This window comes from Marmota monax, unplaced genomic scaffold (genome assembly GCF_021218885.2).
Source record: "Marmota monax isolate L192 unplaced genomic scaffold, Marmota_monax_Labrador192_F-V1.1 WCK01_AAM20220418_F8-fsc00011, whole genome shotgun sequence".
In the NCBI taxonomy this organism is placed as follows: domain Eukaryota; kingdom Metazoa; phylum Chordata; class Mammalia; order Rodentia; family Sciuridae; genus Marmota; species Marmota monax.
Genome location: NW_026693082.1, coordinates 18439676 through 18461216, shown reverse-complemented (window position 1 = coordinate 18461216; position 21541 = coordinate 18439676). Strand labels below are relative to the sequence as shown.

At 42.1% G+C, this 21541-nt stretch overlaps 1 protein-coding gene across 6 annotated transcripts in view; it reads right to left on the bottom strand.

Moving 5' to 3' along the window:
- Rcbtb2 (RCC1 and BTB domain containing protein 2) overlaps positions 1-21541 on the bottom strand; it is a 46861-nt gene that overhangs the window by 11987 nt on the left and 13333 nt on the right. For all 6 annotated transcript variants that reach the window (XM_046454009.2, XM_058582573.1, XM_046454008.2 and 3 more), the window contains 10 exons: positions 20488-20643; positions 19960-20110; positions 17528-17694; positions 16590-16748; positions 16352-16459; positions 15120-15262; positions 6404-6594; positions 5751-5877; positions 3549-3688; positions 439-569 (listed from right to left, as the gene is read on the bottom strand). In XM_046454009.2, the coding sequence (XP_046309965.1) occupies positions 439-569; positions 3549-3688; positions 5751-5877; positions 6404-6594; positions 15120-15262; positions 16352-16459; positions 16590-16748; positions 17528-17694; positions 19960-20110; positions 20488-20643 (1473 nt within the window). The remainder of the gene's footprint in view (positions 1-438; positions 570-3548; positions 3689-5750; positions 5878-6403; positions 6595-15119; positions 15263-16351; positions 16460-16589; positions 16749-17527; positions 17695-19959; positions 20111-20487; positions 20644-21541) is intronic.

Sequence of the window (21541 nt, the reverse complement as noted above, 5' to 3'; positions counted from 1 at the left end):
TATATATATATATATATTTTTATATATATATATATATATATATATATATATATATCGCTATACTTTGATGGGTGAAAAATGATACCTAGTTTTCATTTATATTTTTATTTATATTTTTCATTTTTTCATATTTCCATTTGTTCTTTGGTCCATTTTTTTTTTCAGTCAGGCTGCTCATATTTTCTTTTTCTTTAAACTTGTTACATTTTATGTTGCAAATATTTTCCCCAGTGTATCATTTACTTTCAGATTTTCTCTGCAGTATTTTGGTGTAAAAAGATTTTTATCTTTTGAAATCAGGTCATATCAACCTTTTCCTTTGACGTTCTCCCTGACATCGTACAGCCACTTACCTTTTTTCGAGTACCTTTGTTAGTTTATTGTTTTTTACATTAAGTCTTTAGTCCACCTGGAGTTGAGTTTAGGGGCTCTTCTCACCTGAGCGTCGTATTTCACAGCAGCCGAGAGGAGAGCGATGGCGTTCTCCTCACAGATCCCTTGCTTGATGGTTTGTTGGCAGAGTTTTTTCAAACGATTTTCTCTATAAAATGTAGCCAAATCTAGCAATCCTGGTGGAAAGACATGCTTATTAGGGAACATATCACAAGCATCCTGATTCAAATTCACTCAGCCATACACAGATGATCTTGACATGATTTTGAGCTGGAGGGTGTGGCGCTCCCTAGGAAGGCAGCTGAACTGAACTGTGTTTACAGTATCCAAATGGAGCAAAGTGAAAATGGCTTTAATAATTTTCCTAGAAAAACAAAGAAAAGGAATGTGCCCCTTCCTTGCATTAGCTATAACTTTCTCTGCAGGTCATGCTCATCTGCACACATTTTAAAGATAAAAGGGAGGTGTGGGGGTAACTCAGTGGTAGATGTGTGCTTGGCGTGCACAAGGTTCTGGGTTCAATCCCCGGGATGAGTAGTTAAAAGAAACACCTTTCATGGGCATGTCTCTCTACTCCTCCCTACAGCAGAACTCTCTAGAGTCCTCTGTACTTGCTGTCTTTTTTCTTACTCCCAGTCTGTCCTCAAGCCATCCCAAGCAGAATCCCACTGCCACCCCTCACTGAAGTCATTGTCACTAATGCCTTCTACAGTGCCAAACCGCAGGTCTAGTCTCCAGTTTCCTCTTACTCAACAATTCACATGACATCTGATGTGGTTGATGATATGGTCTCCTTGGAGCACTCTGTTACTTGTTTGTTCTTCTATTCTCCCTAACCACTCATGGGTTCCCTTGGTGGGCCATTTTTCCTGACTTCCAAATGTGTGGATGCCCCAGGGTTCGACCCTCAAACACTTATTCATTCATTTCCCCAAGTGAGTTCCAGCATCTACTTCTATAGATCTGATGCTTCCTGTTATGTTACCTGTCATCTTCTTTCAAATCATCCAGTGGAGACTCAGTTAATTTTAATCTACCCTGAGGGGCATATGAAGTCCTCTAATTAGGAATGGTCTATTCACATTTAGAAGATCCTATTTGTTTTCATATGTTGCTATCTGAATCTGCATTATAAATCTTGTTAAATAGCATAAAGAATAGCAGAATTAGTTTGTCACTGGTGAATGAATGCTGTTGAGGATATGTGGCTTGGCTAAAATATCCTGAATCCTTCTACCCTTGCACGGATGCAGTTCCAGCATTGTGAGCTCATGGTCTGACACCCTTGGTAGCGGTACACGTGTCAGGTCTTCAGTTAGTCCTGGGCTGCCACCTGATCAAAAGGTTAGCTGACTCTTGCTACCAGAATATTGTCATATCCACCTTAAGCTAACATTCCATACAAAGGTACTCAGCAGAAAGCCTAAGACAGAGAGCTGGGATTTCATCAATTTTAATGTATTGTTTTTGGGTCTACCTTCCTTCACTAATATGTTTTTATACATGTGGTAGAATCTGATTGGAAAACCCCGCCCATGGCAAATATTCTTAAAGCAAAGAGAAAAGGCCCATAGTCAGAGGAAGATAATGAAATTTTGAGAGTTGTGAACAGCTTGAATTGTTTTGGGTCAGTTCTTAAAACTCTCAAAGTCATACCAAATGCTCCTTGAACTTCAGACTGACATACACAAGCCCTGAACTGCTGCCCTGAGCCTGGACTCTGCACCTTCTCTAGGCACACCCACATCATGGAGTGGCTCAGGAGCCCCAGCCCACTTCATGATCACACTTTGGGCATCTGAGAACCTGGATTCCCTGCCTTGTTGGTCCTAAGGCCACACATGTGTGAGGATTTTTTTCCCCCTGGCAAGCCACACCAGTGATGTGCAGATCTCTGGCCCCAACAGGTGGCTCAGGTTGGGGCTGGCTGAAGTTTGGACATGCAGGCTGGGGTGCCCATATACCCCTTATAATGCAGGACATAGATGCAGTCTGGAGGCCAGGGATCCATCCTTCCTGCCACTGTGTTCTAGCCAGAACCAAAACTCAAGCCTAGCCCTTCAGTTCTTAATGAACGTGAATGTTTCAAGGTAGGAGGAGGGAACATATTTTATCTGAAGTTTGTTAGCCTGACATATTACTTTAAATTTTAGACACAGAGCATGCAGACATCTTGTCTTGGGTCCTACCAATGTTAAAGATGGGCCTATGAAAGAAACTGCCACTCAGATGTTTATGAAGCAGCTGAAATTCCTCTGGCTGCTCAAAGACAAGAGCAAAACCTATTGCTCTCCATCTCCCTCAGCTCATCCACTTCTTTTAACACAGCTGCTCAAGCCAAAAGCCTCAGCACAGTCATCCTCCCTTGCCTCGCCCATCAGGTCCCATCCATCAACAAATTCCACCAGGTGCAGCTCCAAAGTAAATCAAGAACCTGACCTCTTTTTAGTACTTCCACTGCTAGACCCCATCTCACATCTGAACCAGTATAACTACCAACCTCTTAAAAACAAAACATCTCCCCTGTGACAGAAGTTGCTGCCTGTCTTTCCTCTTCACCCCCCCCCGCCACACACACACACACATGCTTGCGCGCGCGAGCTCTCTCTCTCTCCTCTCTCTCTCTCTCTCTCTCTCTCTCTCTCTCTCTCTCTCTCTCTCTCTCTCTCTCTCTCTCTCTCTTCCTTTCTCCCCAAATCATAAATGTTAGGCTGAGCCGTGGCCATCTGTAAATGTCCACTTTCCCAGCCTTGATCCCCTCTGGTCCATGGTCTGAGTGAGTGGACCCTCCTTTAGAGACACTGGGGTTTGCCCTTTGTCCCTGTAAATCTGTCCCTCCCTCCATCCTACTGCCTGTGATGCTCCATTAACCTCTCATTTATCTATCCAGTCAACCTTCATGTGAAGTAGTAATGAGGGAAAACAGTTTGGATTCAGGGACTAGGGATGCAGCTCAGTGGTACAGTGTGAGCTTGGCATGCGCAAGGCCCTGGCTTCTATCCCCAGCACCTACCAACATCAGCAAAAATTTGGGTTGAACACACAAAAAGAACTCCTGTGGTTATCCTCACAGTGACTTTTCTTTAGGTTCTACAGAAACCACCTGAAGTTACTCGACATTTGGCCCACTTTGTGGTAAACTCTTTGGCAGTTACCTACTGCCTCCTCAGGGGAGAGGCTGATGCTGTCTGTGTAGAGGTATTCCAGGAAGGCTCGGTACACAGGATATGAAAATTCACTCATTTCTACAATATCATCCTCGTTGTCTTCCAATGAAGAACGAAAATGCTCACACCTGAAGGAAGAAAGAAGCAGGTCAGGTCCCACCTTCTAGGCTAAGTTAACTGTACACTTTCCCGTGTGCTATAGTTTGGATGGTGAATGCCCCCCAAAGGCCCCCTATTAAAGGCTTGGACACTAGGTCACCGTTTATTGGGAGGTGGTAAAACCTTAACAGGTGGGACCTAATTGGAGGCCTCAATTCACTGTGGGTATGTGCCTTGCAGAGGCCCCTTTCTCCTTCTCCTTCATTCCTGGCTCCTGGTGTAAGCCGTTTTGTTCCCCCATAGACTCCTGATAGAATATGCTACCACACCCACAGGCCCAAAGCAATCATGGACTGGAACCTCCAAAATAAACCAGTCAAAATAAACCTTTTTGGTTAGAGGTGTAGGCTTACTGGTAGATCACATGCTTAGCATGTGTGAGGCCCTGTGTTCAATCCCTAGCACCAAACAAATCTTTGTTTTATAATTTAACTACCTTAGGTATTTTGTTAGAGTTCCAACATCCTTGCTTGGGTTCCTTGCATTCTTTTCTGGCCCGACACTTTCAAACAATCATTTGTAAAACGAGGCTGCAAATGCAAACCCACTGACATGGCGGCAGGCAGCTGCCTCTGGCTGCAGTGGTGAAGATGCTGCTGGGCTCCCTGGCATCATTCTCACACCACACCTACCAACCAGCATTTATAGAAATCAGTAAGGCTTATTTTTATAAATCTGAGTAATTTTGTGTCTTCACTCCATTACAATTTGGACGTGTCCCCTTAAAATTCTTATGTTGAAATCTCAACATCCAGACCAGCAAAATGTGACCTTATTTGGAGACAGCATCTTTACAAAGGTGATCAAGTCAAGATGAGGTCATCAGTGTGGCCCTAATCCAATATAACTGGTGTCTGTACAAGAGTGGGGAATTTGGACACTGACGCTCACGGGGAGAATGGCATATGATGATCTGAGTTAAGCTGGCACATGCCAAGGAATGCCAAAGATAGTTGCCAACCACTAGAAGCTAGGAGAGAAGGTTGGAACAAATTGTCCCCACAGCCTTCAGAAGAAAACTTTCTGCCTTGACCTTGATCTTAGACTTCTAGCCTTCAGGCCTGTGAGAATAAATTCCTGTTGTTAAAGCCACCTGTGTGTAAGTACTTTGTTACAGCAAACTAATTCACCCCCTTCTTAAAAATGAAGATTTATGTGCTATGGCAAGAACCAACATGGCCCAGCTTGACCTTACCAATGGGAAACTTGAGACTGAATGCCACATTGGGTTATGATTCAATGAAATAGGATTTAAATTATGTTACTCAACAGCATGATTAATTTCAAAAGCAGTACAGTAAGAGGGAAAAGTCAGGCACAAAATAATGTATATTGTACCTTTTCATTTAATATGAACTTCGAGAAAATGCTAACCCATCTATGGTGGCAGATTGATCACTGGCTGCCCAGGCTGGAGCCTGAGGGCCTCTCTGAGGGCTGACATAAATGCTCTATATCTTGAGCGGGGCAGTGGTTTCACAGGCGTGTACGTATGACAAAACTCATCAAACAACACATTTGAAATGGATGCCATTCAGTGTTCATAAATTAAACAAATTTCATTCTAAAAATCATTGTGTTCGTGTTACTCCAGATCTTGTTGGTCTGGAAAAGCCTGATCTTCTCTTTTTAAAGCACCTAAAAGTTAAGCGTCCCTCAGCTAATTGAGGAGGGTGATTGCCACGGGCTGAGCTCAGTTCCCAGGCAGGGAAGGTCACTTGAGAAGGGAACTTTACCATGTGCAAAGCTCAGAACACACTCACCAAGCAGCAGGAGAGGCTGCTCTCTAACATGAAGGTGGACAAAACATTCTCTCAGGTGTTCTAAGGAATGCCTAAGGGACTGATTCCCCAAACCACATGCCCCGCACTTGTCACACCTGACCTGTATTATTTCTTGTTTCCCTTATCATGTATTTCCCAATCTACACTCCGCAGAGCCAAAAGAACCTTGTACTTTTTCATTAAGTGTCTAGCTCAGTTGTCGAATGAAATGGATTGATCTCAATCCTCAAAACAAATGATTCCTTACCTAATTTTGAGAAGGACTTTATGTGCATAAATGTATTTTCCATCAACCAGAAACTTCAGGTCTGCGGTATCTGGGTTGTCAAATTCTCTCTTCAGTGACTCAGCCACGGTGAGGTGGTCATCGGGTTCTAAGAGAATAATACATGCTTCTAGGCTCAGCTGCAGACATGACAACCACACAGGCCAGGATGGGGCCTTGCTGATGACACTGATGAAAATATCAGCTCCCCGAAAGAACTGACCAACTAACCAATGCTTTCCCCACCTCGATACAGATTTGCATCTCTGCAATTCGTGAAGATAAAAAAACCTCACACAAAACTGCTTATAGAGCTGGCCAAACAACAAAAAAAGTCCTAAACTACCTTACTAATTTTGAATGAAATTTTAGAATGTCTGAGTAAAAAAAAGGATGCAGTTTCCCAGCAAAATTAAAAAACAGTCAAATAAAATTACTTTAAATTTAGTACTGGCATTCGTTCCTGATACTTCTAAGAAAAACTTATCATTCAAGTTAGTTCCCTTTCACAGAAAACCAGTAGAAGGAAATAAACTAATATCCTGCAACTAATGGAGTCCTTATGTCAAAATAAAAGCACTGAACTCTCTTCCTCGTTTTCAGGCCATGTCCCAAATGGACAGGGTCCAGCTCACCCACTGAGAGGAGGCGCCAAGTGACAGCAGGAGTGGCAAAGCACGCAAACACGTCGTCGGTGCAGGAGAAGTGGGTGAGGTGGGGCAGGATCACTGACTGGCCCCGGCACTGGCCCCACATGTACACGTGCCCTCCCTGGGTCTTGGCGGCAGACGTGTGGGCGGAGTGACAGGCTGCAATCTCTATGATCCTAAATTCACAAGCAAACACCACAGAAACACAGTAAACAGGAGAAGAAACAAGCTGGTCTCTCCTTCCCCTAGGTTTAATTGATTTGGGGCATCACAAACCTAACTGACAGAAGAGTGTGGCCTCAGGATGAAAAAAATCAACAAAACAAAGCTTAAGTACCTCACTTCCTAAATATTCAGCCACATTTCAGTGGCACTTATCAGGATCTGTTTGTTACCATTTCTAGCCAGTAGGCCCATAAAAACACATACTGCCCTATTCAAGTACAGCCAAGTCAAGGGGATATCAAAAAGAAAAAAAAGAAGATTTAATATTTTTTTGTTCCTAAAACATTACTCTGAAATGGATAATAAAGATGTACACTATCTTGAGCCAGGGTCAATGAGTAAGTATTTTGATCAAAACTTCGCCTATTTGGGATGTGGGCATAGCTCAGTGGTGCAGTATGTGCTTAACGTGTGATCGTTTGGGTTCAATCCCAACACCATAGACAAAAACAAAACCAAAACTCATCTATTTAGGGCTAAAGGGAGCGTGCTGAGAATCCTCCCAACTCTGATGGCACATCAATAGCTTTTTTTGGGGGGTGAGGAGATTTTTGGTGCTGGGGATCAAACCCAGGGCCTTGTACCTGCTAAGCAGGTGCTCTACTACCTAGTGACACCCCCAGGCCAAATTCAGTAGTTCTGCTCACTGGGCTGTATCATCTGGACCTGGAGAGCAGTTTCCTGGGCTCATCTGTACTAGTACAGACCCTAGTACTAGCATAAGTTCATGACTGACAGGGAGGTAGTTCTCAGAACACTTCCGATGGAAAATATTGCTCTGTTAGTCTGGAAACAATTCCTTCTCTGTAATCCACCAGACAGACTCAAAGAAGATAGGAAGCACTTTTGCCTCAAGTGAGGTCTCCATCTGGATTTTGCCCCTACAGGCCGTGCCCCCAATAACTTCAGAGATGGACTCGAGTCACCTTTGACTTCCTCCTCACTTGCCACTTTCTTCAAAACAGCCAGTTGACAAACAATGAAGATTCTTTCTTGGTGATGTCTCACATCAGCCCCAGCTGGGCAGGCACCCTCACCCCAGCCCCATCTGGACACACACAGCTTCATATTCTGTCTCTCCTCAGCCCCAGATCCATCTTGCTGGCAGGGGGACAATCCTCCTGAGACACTGTTCTCATTAGTACTTTTGGACCTGCAGGGGCTTCCCACTGGATGAAATCCAGACACAGGACCCTAAAGCTTCCATACGGGAGCTTCCACTCTCTGCAGCCTTCCAAGTCACCTCGGTCTCCACTCCATATGTTTCAAATATCTCACTGCCCTTGAGTCTCTTTAGTCCTGGTTGTGGTGCTTGTTCAAAAACACTCCCTTTGTCTCTGCCTTACAAAAACTGCCCATCTTATAAAGTCCAATACAAACAGCCCCACAGGAGAGGCTCCTCTCTCACCTGAGCTCTTGCAGCACATCCTGGCCCAGATGTGTAAGATTCACCTGTCCACCTGGATTACATGCTCCTGGCAGGCCAAATTGCTGGCCTATTTCTCTCTCAACACAGTGTCTTACTAAATACTATCTATAGGTCATTTTACTGGCTAACTGAGGACGACCCAACCACACACAGCAGCTGAGGGTTGAGTAAGACCCCGCTGGCCAAGTGCTAGCCATGGAAGAGTGGAGAAATCCTCTAGTACCTGCCTGACACAGATGTTTCCAATCAAGAGGGAAGGTGTGCATCCTACATCCTGGAGGCTATCCGGCTGCTATCCTCATAAAGCCAAGAAATTTCACAGATTTATCTGAGGGCAGCTCTCAGCTCTTGAGAACCCGTGGATACTAGAGGAAAAGAAGCTACGAAGCACCACTGTGGAGAGCCAGGGCTTTGGAGTCACATAGACCAAGGTTTGAACCCAGCTCTCCCACTAGGCTGTGGGGCTCAGAGAATGTCACTTAGCCTCTGGGGGCCTCAGTTTCATCACACTGCAGGGATGATTGTAAGAATCACTTAATAAGATGCTAAGTAGCTGGCGCAGTGGCACATGCCTATAATCCCAGCGACTTGGGAGCCTGAGGCAGGAGGATCATGAGTTCAAAGCCAGCTTCATCAACATCGAGGTGCTGAGCAACTCAGTGAGACCCTGTCTCTAAATAAAATATAAAATAGGGCTGGGGAGGTAGCTCACTGGCCAAGCGGCCCTGAGTTCAATCCCAGGAACCAAATAAATAAATAAATAAGATGCTAAGTGTCAAGCATGAAGTCTAGGATGCAAACGGGAACACAATTTAAAAAGTTTTTAAATACTCGAAACACAGTCAAAGGACAGGGTTACAACAATTTAGTTGAAACAACATTCATAGGCTTTATTTTCAATTCTAGAATTGGATAATACTTCACTTCACAATATACAGTAAGGGTTCCAATGGGCTGAGCAAAGGGGGCTGGTTTCACAGGCAGAGAAGGTTGTAGAAAGCAGAAAGTAGGTTGATCGTTCCAAAATTACTATCCTCGTAAAGTTGGGACACAGACAGAAAAATGGGGAAAAAAAAAAGATGTAGGAGCAAGATTAATGGTTAATGTTGGCTTACTTCAGCTTACCTTTTTTGTGTAGGGACTAAGCATTACCAGGAAATGGGCCTGTTCAGGAAATTTGGCTGTTATCTCTCTGATTCTAATTTCTCAGAAAATCAGATAAATAGTGTAATTTCAACTTAGTGACTTGAAAGTTAGCATGTCTCCATTTTGGTTTTTAGTCTGGTCTGCTGGGGTCCTGGGCAGGAGTTTAGTCCCAAACAATGGCTGCCTGTATTTTTTCTTGGGGTCCTGGGTGGGAGCTTAGTCCTAAACAATGGCTGCCTGTATTTTTTCTTAACACTATTACTATTCAGCATTTTAAGTGACAGTGTCCACCTTAGACTATATACATATCAAATGATCAGTTAAGATTAGTAAACCCTCCCTAGAATATTCCTCTTTTAGCCTGGAACAGTGGTGCACACCTGTAATCCTAGCTGCTTGAGAATCTGAGACATGAGGATTGCAAATTTGGGGCCAGCCTGGCCAATTTAGCCAGACCCTATGACAAAATAAAATGCTTGCACATGTGGCTCAGTGGTAGAGCGCTTGCCTAGTATAAGTGAGTCCCTGGGTTCAATCCCTAGTACTGCACAAAAAAAAAGAAGAAAGAAAGAAAGAAAAAGAAAATAAAGAAAAAAAGAATCCTTCTCTAACATTTGCATGGTTAGAGTTGGCTCCAACTCTAATCCAGTGCTCTGCAAAAGAGCTTTGCCTGATGGGAAAATGATACATATTACTTGGCTTCCCAATAGGCACATTCATTTTAACAAACAAAGAAAATGGGAGAAGGAAGTAGAAAAATTCATCTAATCAAAGGAAAGTAGGTCCACTGCTCCTATCTATTTTACAGGCAAGGCTCTGTGTCACTCTCGGATATTAGGCAAGAGCTCTTCCACCCAGCTGCACTTCCAATCCTCACTCCCCCAATGTGAGCGCAGCGACACCAGTCCTCTGGGGTGGTGGGAATGAGCTTCGAAGCAGCTGGTCTGAAGAGGGCAAGTTACAAGTTCTTATTATCAGTTTCATCATCTTTTTAAAGAAAAAACAAGATGTAGAAGGAGCAGGATCCAAGGTAGCCACCACCTCACAGGTCTGTGGTGTGGAGGAAATGAAGTAAGGTACCCAGCAGAGTTAGGCATGAAAAATGGCTTATTTCCATGACAAAAGTGTGTTCACAGTTAGTACAGAACTGAGAAGTCACGGATCTGTGGCACCAAGACAACCAGCAAATAACAGGAGAGTGTGTCCCAGAGCTGCAGGAGCAAGGAAGGAACCCGAGCACCTGCTGGGTCCTTCGGCCTGTCAACAAGGACTGAGCACCTGCAGAGACGCTGCAGCCTGCATGCAAGCAGAGGGTGGGGCAGCAAGACTGGAGGGAAGTGCTCCCTGAAGAGACAGGTGGGTGACACTGGGGGCAGGGGCCTAGAGTTTGCTGGGAAATTCTAAGCAAAGCCAAAGTTCAGTTTTGATATGATGTGACAGAGAAATGGGAAATAGCTCTGCGAACCAGGCCGTGAGGTGAGGAACATGGTGTTCTGGGAAGGATTAATCTGACTAGCAGTGCAAGAAAAACTGAAAGGAAAGAGAGAACAGCCTATGAGGCTGATTGGGAAGGCGAGGCCCATGGCAGGACACTATGACATCCAAGTCAGGCTGCCAAGAATTCAGGGTGGCCTGGCAGAGGAAGGAGAGGAGACCAAGATGGGCCCAGAGTGGGAGCCTAAGAAAACCCCTACCTGGTCCTGCTGAGGGAAGCAGAAGCAGCCCTGGGCCAAAAGCAGTGGTGGGCTGGACATATTGATGGCTAAACAGTAAATAAAAGAGAAAAAAAAGGCCTCGGGCATTTTAACCACCTCAGTAGTAAAACCTTGTGGGAGTCTCTGGGTGGGTGAGGCTTTCAGGCCAGCCCAATGGCCTTTCCAGGAACATTAATGAAGTGCGCTTGCTGTCCCCCTATACAAGCACTATTGCAATCACCTGCTAGGCAAAGACTTTTCTTCAGGGAAAAAAAAAAAATTCTGTGTACTTTGGGAGACCACTTAAAATGACAGAAGATTCCTGCCATGCACAGTGGTACAGGCCTGTAATCCTAGTAACTCAGAAGGCTGAGGCAGAAGGATCATAAGTTTGAGGCCAACCTGGGCAATTTAGTGTCAAAATAAAAATAAACAGGGCCAGTGATGTAGCTCGGTGGTAGAGCACCCCTGGGTTCAATCTCCAGTACAAAAAAAAAGGACAGATTCCCTTTTCCCTGATGATGCTTCATGAAAAATGTCACCAAGACACACAAAGTAGTGTGCTTCTGTACAAAATTACCCAACACTAGAAAATGGAAATAATTTAGTCCCTGCATTCCCTTCTGAAGTGTCTCTGAGCCTCCCCAGACGAGAGCAGCCTTGATCACACAACAGCTGGTGACCCAGGAGGAGCTGGGACAGGCAGAATAGAGAGGATGGGGAGGGGCACAGGACAGTGCTAGGCTGTGCTAGGCTTGGCCTCTGGGAGTCCCAATGGGGAGGGGCAGGGGGGAGCAGGGGGAGGGGTAAGGCTGGGCTGACAGCAGGAAAGTGGAGAAGGTTTAGAGGGAGTTTTCAGGTGGAGGCTTGGGACCCAAGCAACCACCAAGGGACCTGGCCTTTGCCTTGGGTTGTGGTTTGTGAGTATGATTTCATGCCCAGAAGCAAATTCTGAAGCTCAGATTTTCCAGAGTTACAAACAACAATGACTACAAACTCACTAACTTTCACCTTTAGAGTAGCTGGCATATTTCCCATTTTATTTTGTAGCCAACCTTAATATGGAAAAGAAATGACTACATATTATTGTTTTGTTTTGTTTCTAGTCCTGAGGATTGAACCCAGGACCTTACATGTGCTAGGTAAGTGCTCTGCCATGAGCTACACCCCCAGTCCTTTTTATTTTATTTTAATACAGAGTTTTGTGAAGTTGCAGAGGGTGCCCTCCAATTTATGATCCTCCTGACTCAAATCTCCTGAGCAGCTGGGATTACACGGTGCGTGCCACCACACCCAGCTCAAAAAAAAAAAAAAAGACTACATATTCTTAATAAACAGGTTTTGTGTCATCTTGACAGAATAATCTGCAACAACTGCATAGCTTAATAGCTGTGAAGTACTAGAAATGAAACACCATTTAGTGAAAAAAAATGTAAAAACAGAAAACAAGGATGAGCAAAGGGAATTTATGAGGGAGAAGAATAGGAAGAATAAAGAACAATAATTCTTGTAAAAGACCCAGAGCAGTGATTCCTACTCTTAGTTTTTTAAGAGCCCAAAGTTTTACCAATTACCTCAAGGTGTTGCAGAATTCTGAAAACTTCAAGCTAATTTTACATCAATTTAATTACAAATATGCTTTCATGTTATTTTAAGAACAAAGGTACAGATGCCAGTCAACCAAGTACCAATGTATTGAAACTTGAGAAAGACTGGGAATGACTGGGCTAGAGAGCAGATAATCATCTTAATTATTAAAATTACTTTTAGGTAAGCATAAATTCCTGACAAATACCAGTATTTTTCTTCCAAAATAGACCTCTCTGGGAAAAATGTATTCTTTCACTTTGGTGAATAGGCACCTAAATCACAGACCCACCCTGCCCCACCCAAATTCAATCTTATTCTTAATTAGTCAAGCTTCCCTGGGACAAGCCCTAGCAGAGTCAGAAAGAGAATTTTTGGGAAAGAAGTCTTGACCTGTCCAGGAAGTTCAGTCACTGGAAAGGTGGAGAGGTGGAGAACAAATCAGCTCGGATTAGAAATTCCTCCCTTGCTATGTGCACAGTCAGGCCCACTGACTCGGTTCAGGCTCAGAAACCACTGCCTGAAGTTCAAACCTTGAAAACTCACAAACAAGGATATCTCATTTATATCTCTGTGACTTTTACAAGCCAAAATTATGTTTATGAAGACAACAGCAAATGCACAAATACAGATCTAGCTCTACCTTTTTTACAAATACAATTCAAAAATTAATTGCAGTTTTAAACGTCAGAAAGGCAACAATAGCTCTCAAGGTCCAGATAAGCAACCTGCCTCACACCACTTCCGCTCCCTGCTTCTCTGCTTTCTTTTCTTTTTCCCACCTTGATGCCCCATAATCTGTCCCAGCACAGAAGACCTGGGCCATCACTCTGCACAAGCAGTATAACATGAGCAAGTCACTGGTAGACGATGACAACAGATCCCAGGGATAGGTGGATTAAGTTTTTGATAAATGTGGAAATACCATAAAGAGTGGTACAGTACCAGCCAGGCATGCACGCCTATAATCCCAGCTACGGAGGACGCTCACAATCTTGAGGCCAGCCTCTTATAAAAAATTTAAAAATCATTAAAAAGGGGTGGGGATGTAGCTCATGGTAGAGTGCCCCTGGGTTCAATCCCCAGTACCAAAAAAAGAAGAAGTGGTAAAAGTCATATAAATACATTGTTTTTGTTTCAAACTACACTTTGTTGTTTAGGCTAAATGCTAAATGTCCCCATTGACTGGACTGGCATTTTTGTGGCTATTCAGAGCTTCCTGGCTCCTTTACAAGATAAATAAAGCAAATGACACGGGATAATCAGCTCCTACCAGGGTTGCTTTAATGGGTCAAGGGTCTTATTCTAAGAGTTTTGGTGAAAACAGTTTTTAAAAACCTATTCAACTTAGGGTAAATAATAGCAACTGAATTCACATACATAAATGAAAAGTGAGGTGTTGAGAAACCACTATTTGGTCACTTTTGTTAAGTATTTCAACAGAAAAATATAAGAGAACTGCATATAAGTGCCAACTAATCTATTTATCCATACATCTATTTTTAAAGCAAGTATAATAAAATCATGCAAAAGTTTTTTAAAAAGTAAAAATTTCTATAATAACTACAACCCTGGTTTAAAAGAAAAGATAATGAAATGTTTTTGCTTCACACTAGTGTCAAGAAAATGTGGTATTTATACACAATGGAATATTACTCAGTCATAAAGAAGAATGAGATTTGCCATTGGCTGGTAAATGGGTGGAACTGGAGATTACCATGCTAAGTGAAATGAGCTGACGGTTCTCTCTGATTTGAGGATGCTAGCACACAATTGCGGAGGGGCACATGATAGAGTAGAAGGAATTGGACATAACATTCCTATGTTCGTACATGAACACATGACCAGTGTAACTCCACATCATGTTTGACCACAAGAATGGGATCCTAATTAAAATAAGTTATACTTCATGTATGCTTAATATGTCAGAATGCCCTCCACTGTCATGTATATCTAAAAAGAACAAATAAAAATTTAAAAAGAAACAAAGAGCAAAAAAAAAAGCCAGTGATATGGCCACACCTGAGAAATTCAGAGGGCTTACAAAAACGTTAGGATAATTTGGAAACTACTTCTGGATGCACTAATGACTTAACTCAACCTTATAAACAAGTGTACAACACGAAGTCTTAATATTTAAACCATTTTACTCTTCCCATAGCTTTAGCTTGGGAGTTAAAGTGATGAACTGCCCCAGTTGTTTTCTACTGGAAAATTCCATAAGCAGCTGAGGAGCGGCCTCACAGCCCATTCAGGGCACTCATTGCCCCACACCAAACTTCCAATGTTATCAACTTCCCTTCAAGAATGAAAACCAAAAGTAGCAGAGGGGAGAAAACGTATGTGTGAGAGGGAGAGAGAACAGCTGTTGTAAGTTTGGTCATTCTAGCTCGCACAGAGTAGCTACTGGAGGAATAAATGAAATACAGGTAAGTGAAAATAGGCTAGTTAACACAGTCAACCTTCCCAACAATTCATAAGCTGGCTTTAAAAAGGGAGTGGCTCCTCTGCTTAAAGAATATTGTGATGGTAGCAGTAAATGGCACACAATTCTAAATCACATCTAAGTCCCATCTAATCTCGGGAGACCAGCAGGTTATTTTGAAAACACACACATTACCTGTCCTTTTCCACAACGACAGGGGTAGGGTAGGACTGGTTACTTTTATTGCCAGTGCCCAACTGGCCGTAAGAATTTGCTCCCCAAGCATACACTTGACCTTCATCTGTTAATACTAACGTGTGTGCATAGCCACAGGCAACCTGGAAGGGGAACAAAACAATCCTCTCAGACCTACAGAGAGAAAGAAATGTCTCACTACTCCCACCCACTAGGTTAAAAATCAAAAAACAAAGTGAAGGAAAAGGCAGGCAGCCCATAAGGGAGATGTTAAGCTAACCAATACTCTACCCTCCCAATACTCGCATGGGCCTCCCAGGGGGTGGGCAGGCAGCAGAGGCCAGAGCCCAGTTCACTATGACCTTCATGTGGTTTTCTTCATGCTCACAGAAACCAAGGGGTGTGGGCTGAATGTAAGAAAGAGATACTTTTATTCCTTTTTCTGATTATTAGAGGAAATGTACTCAATGCAGAAAATAAAGTATAAATATGAAAAAGTACTCTTTTTAGTTGTAGATGGACACAATGCCTTCACTTTATTTATGTTGATGTGGTGCTGAGGATCGAACCCAGTACCTCACATGTGAGAGGCAAGTGCTCTACTACTGAGCTACAGCCCCAGCCCCTGAAAAAGTACTCTTAAGATCAGGGTTGCTTTTTTTCTCCTATTTACATAGAGACAGATGTATGCATCATAACTTTTAATGATGACATTGTATATGCAGTTCTGTATCTTGTTTCTTTTCACTTACTGTTACAAATAGACACTCTCCTATCCTTTAGAATTCTTTGTAAACATCATTTCCATCATATAGACTTGGAATAGCCTCTCTAATCAGCTTATTGTTCTATTAGTCCTTTTTTAAATTTTTTGCTTTTTCTTAACTAATTCAATAGATTTTCTCTTTGGTTCCTTAGGACAGTTCCCCAGGGGTAGAATTTTAAGTTAAGAGATCTTAAGATTTCTAAGGCTCTGAAACATCGTGCCAAAGATTCTTCATGAAAAGCTGTAACAACTTGTATTCCAGAAGCTATGCATGACAGTACCCTAGAAGTAGACATTTCCTGACAGGTACAACTTAATTGAGGGAAAAAGAGCCTTAACTTTTACTTCAGTGAAAATATTCAAGCAGCTGATCTTTTCATTCTGCTAAGAACACTACATTTTAATATACCAGTATCTTTGCCACCAAAGATCAAAACATGCGCACTCAGACCAACAGTGGACGTACCCGCTGGACACGAATGCCTTGCAGAGCTGCCACCCTGCAGGGGGTTGGCTGGTTGCCACTGCTGCCAAGTCCCAGCTGCCCATTCCCATTGTAACCCCAGACGTAGACCTAGGAGACGAGAAACACAGAGCTCACGGAAGACAGATGCCAGCCCAATGCTGTTAGGAGAAACATGCCAATGCTCACCACATTGATGTGGAAAAAGCTTTTTAAACAAAATGTGAAATAAACTTCCTACCTCCCCAGTGTCCACTACTGCCATTGAGCACATCTGTCCACACGCTATGTTCATGACTACTTTATTCTGTAAACAGCCTGTGACTCTTCGAGGGATTGGCTGATTTGCTGTTGACCCAGATCCTACCTGCCCAGAGTTATTATAACCCCAGGCAAATACCTATGTGAAAGAAAAGGTTGACAAATGAAACATGTTAATTTATAGAGTCTCAGCTGGATGCTGACAGATGCTTACAGCACCTCACCATTTCTCCAAAAGAGCCTCAGAACCAGAAATTCTCACATGCACAGGCAAAGAAATTCTTAGAAAAGTCATTCTTACCCATTGTATTATTTTATGAAGTTAGATAATAGGTGTTATCTACCTAAACAGTAATAATTACAATCAAATGTCACATAAGATAAAAATATCTACTTTGCTTCAGCCACATTTTTCGACATTTCTGAATTTTTAAAAATAAATAAACTCAGGCTGGGGATATAGCTCAGACGGTAGAGGGCTTGCCTTGCATGCACAAGGCCCTGGGTTCAGGTCCCAGCACCACATAAATAAATAAATAATCTCTTCACTATGTAGAAGAAAAAAACACATCCTTTTAAATTTTGCAGCAGGGCTAAGGATAGAGCTCAGTGGTGGAGTGCTTGCCTAGCATGTGTGAAGTGCTGGATTCAAACCCCAGCCCCACACAAAATAAAAAAATAAATAAATTTTGCAGTGATGGAAGTCCTTAATACATACAGGTAAACTTCATAATATAAATACCATGACTAAGAACTGTTACCAAGAAGAAGACTGAATTTGAAGGGGGCAATTATTTTAATCAAACCATCACATTTCCACGACTGCTAAAGGGATCTATAGAATGTTTATATATATATATATATATATATATATATATATATTTAAAATCAATGAGCTTTTATGCTGACTGTTCTCACCTCTCCATCAGCTGTTAGGACCAAAGAATGGTAGGACCCACAGGCAACTTCAATTACTTGTTTATTTGACAAATTAGTAGAGATATGACAGGGCACTAAGCCATGATTCGTTGTCCCGTTGCCCAGCTGGCTGTAAGCATTATGACCCCAGGTAAAGACTTCTCCTTCTGCAAATAAAAAAGACAAAAACCAGCTCTTAAAACATCTGCTTCATTATATGAAACTATAGACTGCACAACTGCTACAAATGAAAACTAAAAACTCAGCTGCAAAGAGCTAATCAATTTCCTTAGTCTACCAAATTCATTCTGTAAAAGAATCTATTTGGAAAGTATAAACTGCCTTCTACCTCAAAGAAAAAAAGATAATATTTAAATTCACACAATTATAATAGCTGTAATATGGGTTTTAATAATCAGCAAAGAAAAATCTTCTAAAAATAATGGACAAAATATTAGATTGAAAGTTAAAAGATTGTAAAGCTACTTAACTTTTCTGGATCTTAGTTTCCTTATCTATAAAATGATCACTAAGTTAGTTTTTTAAAAAAATGTATTACCTTATTTATGTGCAACATACACAGGAAAGTTCATTAAACAAATATTACAGTTTTATGAATAATTATAAAGCACATATCCATATAGGACTACTCATGTCAAAATATAAATTATGATTACCCCTAAAGACCCCTCATATATGCCTCTTGCATAAAAAAATTTAGTTTTTTATGTTTTTTGACTTTATTTATTTTACTGGGGATTTAACCCAGGGCTTCTGTCCCACTGAGTTACACCCCCAGTCCCTATTCTTTAAATCTGATCTTGAGACAGGGCCTTGCTAAGTTGCCCAGATGGGTGTCCAGCTTGCAATCTTCCTGCCTCAGCCTCCTGAGTAGCTGAGATTACAGGTGGGTGCTGCTGCACCTGACTTCCTGGTTTTAAATTTTACATAAATGGAATCATATGGTGTATACTCATTGAAATGATCAGTCTGTTCTTTGTTTCTGTTTTCTTCAGCCCTTTTCTTAAACAACCTCCTCTGCTCAGCTCACCAGGACACACATGCTAATTTATGGAAAGAATTATTACCTGATTCTAAAATCGGAAAGAAAAGCCAATCAAGATCTTTAAACTAGTTGTAAAGCATCCTGGTGCCTTGTTTCCTGTGTGCCTGGCTCTCTTAGACCGTGTGCTGCTCATTGCCATTGACCTTAAGGTTGTGGTTGCCTCAGGCCGCAGATGAAGGTCCTTCCTCTAGAGAGGAATTAACTTCTACCAGTCCAGGACCTCTAATAAATTCAATTTGAGATTTCTTGAACCATCTAGTCTAATGTGAGTTAAACTACAAATCCATGGGGGTACACAGTCGCAGGGGGAGGGTTTATTTCATTGCTCTTTTTTCCTGCCTGTTTTGCTCAGGGCAAGTAATTCTGTTCAGGCCTCAGGAAGTGGTCAGTACTTTCCTGAGCCGGCACCTTTTGTGGTCCCAGTCTGCCTGGGCGGTATTCTGTCATGCTCCTGTGAGGCAGGACCTTGATGAAAGTCCCTTCCCTTCTGAGTACTGCCAAACCACAGCTCAGTGGCAGTGGAGTGGCAGAAGCCTTAAGAGAAAAATGGCTTCAAGTTCTCTTCTAACCTCGTAGTTCTAACACTTTCTATTAAATCTAGTCTGATAATTCCTTTCTGCCTTGTCAGTGCTTTATAAATTTATTTTTAAAAAGAAAATATTTTATCTAGAATTTGGTAGTTTTCAGTGAAGAGGCAGTCTGAATAATCTAACCTAGTACTGCAAACCAAAAAAAGAAATCCCTAAAACATAATTTTTAATGTGAAATAAACATGTAAATGAATATTTATGAAATTTATTTTCAGTTTAAAGAATACAAATAAAATGAATACTAAACTTAAAGAAAACTCCACAGTGTCACTTAATTACAATATCTCATTTAGAATCCATGAGCTGGCCATGAGCATGTTCAATTCCTTGGATTACTAATGCCAACTAAAACCATCCATCACTATTCAGTGTAAAAGCAGCACAGAATGAAGCATTACAGGGGATGCTGGAATCAAGGGATAGTCTCTCAATTCATAGATCAGGAATTTAAAGCTCAAAATGTAGATTTCCCAAGGTCCACAGGGAGTGTAGCACCTCCTACAGTGATCACACCTCTAAACAGAAGGGGTTCACTGGGCCTAATGTGTTGTTGTTCACACATGCCAGTAAATGCTAGATTCTATCTGCTGGATCATCTTACACTGATATTCTGATATATTCCCATTTCGTGTTGTCCAGCTCATGGTCAAGTTCATAGGACAGTGCCAGCAACGCTTGCCCAATATGACAATACGTTCTAGATTTCAGGAGCGGGACTCGATTTCTTTTTCAACAAATAGAGCAATGGCTAAAACTCTCCACTGAATATCTGTTACCTGTTGTTGCCAGGACAATGTGTGGACCACTTCCATAGCTGAGACAAGCTATCTTTTTGCCACTTAAAGAATCCAGTCTTCGAGGTTCAATGGTGCTCTGGACATCACCTAACCCCAGACAGCCACTGCAGTTCGTGCCAAGCACAAAGATCTGTGGGAAAAACAACTGTTGGTTCAAACAGCTCTATTTTTGATGAGCCTATAAATTTCACTTAAACAGGTACAGTCTTCTGAAAGCAAACTGCTTTTTTAAAAAAAAATATTTATTTTTTTAGGTATAGATGAACATAACACAATGCCTTTATTTTTATGTGGTGCTAAGGATGGAACCTGGGTCCCGCCCATACTAGGCGAGCGTTCTACTGCTGAGCCACAATCCCAGCCCCGCAAAACTGCTTTTTATAGAATAAATATAATTTGACTTTCTGTGCTGTTTTTAACTTTGATTCCTTAGCTCCTCTGAGATCTTTGATTTAACAAATCCATTACTAAAAACATGGGTGGGTAATTTTTTTTCTTGAGAATTACCTCATCATTTACTGTAGTATATAAAACTTCATTGCCAGCACTGCCAAAGACACAAGCCTGACGAATTAACTGCAATTCTTCCTCGGAACAAAGGGAAAAAATTGGCCACTTTCCCACATCTAACATCTTCAAAGATGACAGAGTAGCCCGTACTGGCTGAAAAGGAAATAAAAAATGTATATATTGAGACTATTAATAAAATTTCTTTGCCCCATTCTGCAGAAGAGAGTTAAAACCAGTTTAAGGAGGAGCAAGTCCTGTCTATTTCTGAGAGGCCTCTCACAGCAGCAGGAATTGCCTTCAAGCCCAAGGGCTTCAGTACTGCTCTCACGGCAAGCAGGCGCCAAAGGCCCAGGTGGCATCAGATCTCACCTATTAATTTTCCTCGAGGACACAGGAATCATCCAAACTGAACTCTGGGGAGCTGAGTTTTAACAAGTACTTTAAATATCGGCTAGGTCTTCAATGCAGCTGTGGAAACTAGGCTGGTTGTAAAAGCAAGAAAAGACAGAGAGAGGAGGGAGGGGAGAAGGGAGGGAGAGAGGACTGCCATTTCATCTGCTGCCTAAGTCTTAGCAAAGCAAAGCCTTGGAAAAGAACAATGCTGAAGGTGACAACAGGGAAGTGGTCCAAATGTTTTGTTCCCTGGGCAAGCTTTACCTGAACTTCAGTTTGAGAAGCTGGCTTTCCTCATTGTCTACTTGGGTCTGGGACTATTAGGAACAAATACCCCAAAAACATTGTATGAGTTTTCTAGAACAGCTGTAAAAAGTATGGCAAACCAGGTGGCTTAAACAACAGAAATTTATCATCTGACAGTTCTGAAAACTAAAACTTCAAAATCAAGGTGTCAGCTAGTTTGCTTCCTCCTGAGTATGCAGGAAGGATCCATTCCAGGCCTGGATTCTTGGCTTACAGATAGCTGTCTTCTCCCCTTGTCTGTTCACGTTGTCTGGCCTGTAGGTGTACCTCTGTGTCTGAATTTCTCCATTTTATGGAGACACTAATGATACTTCACTTAATTACAGATAACTGTCAAAGTTATCACAATTCA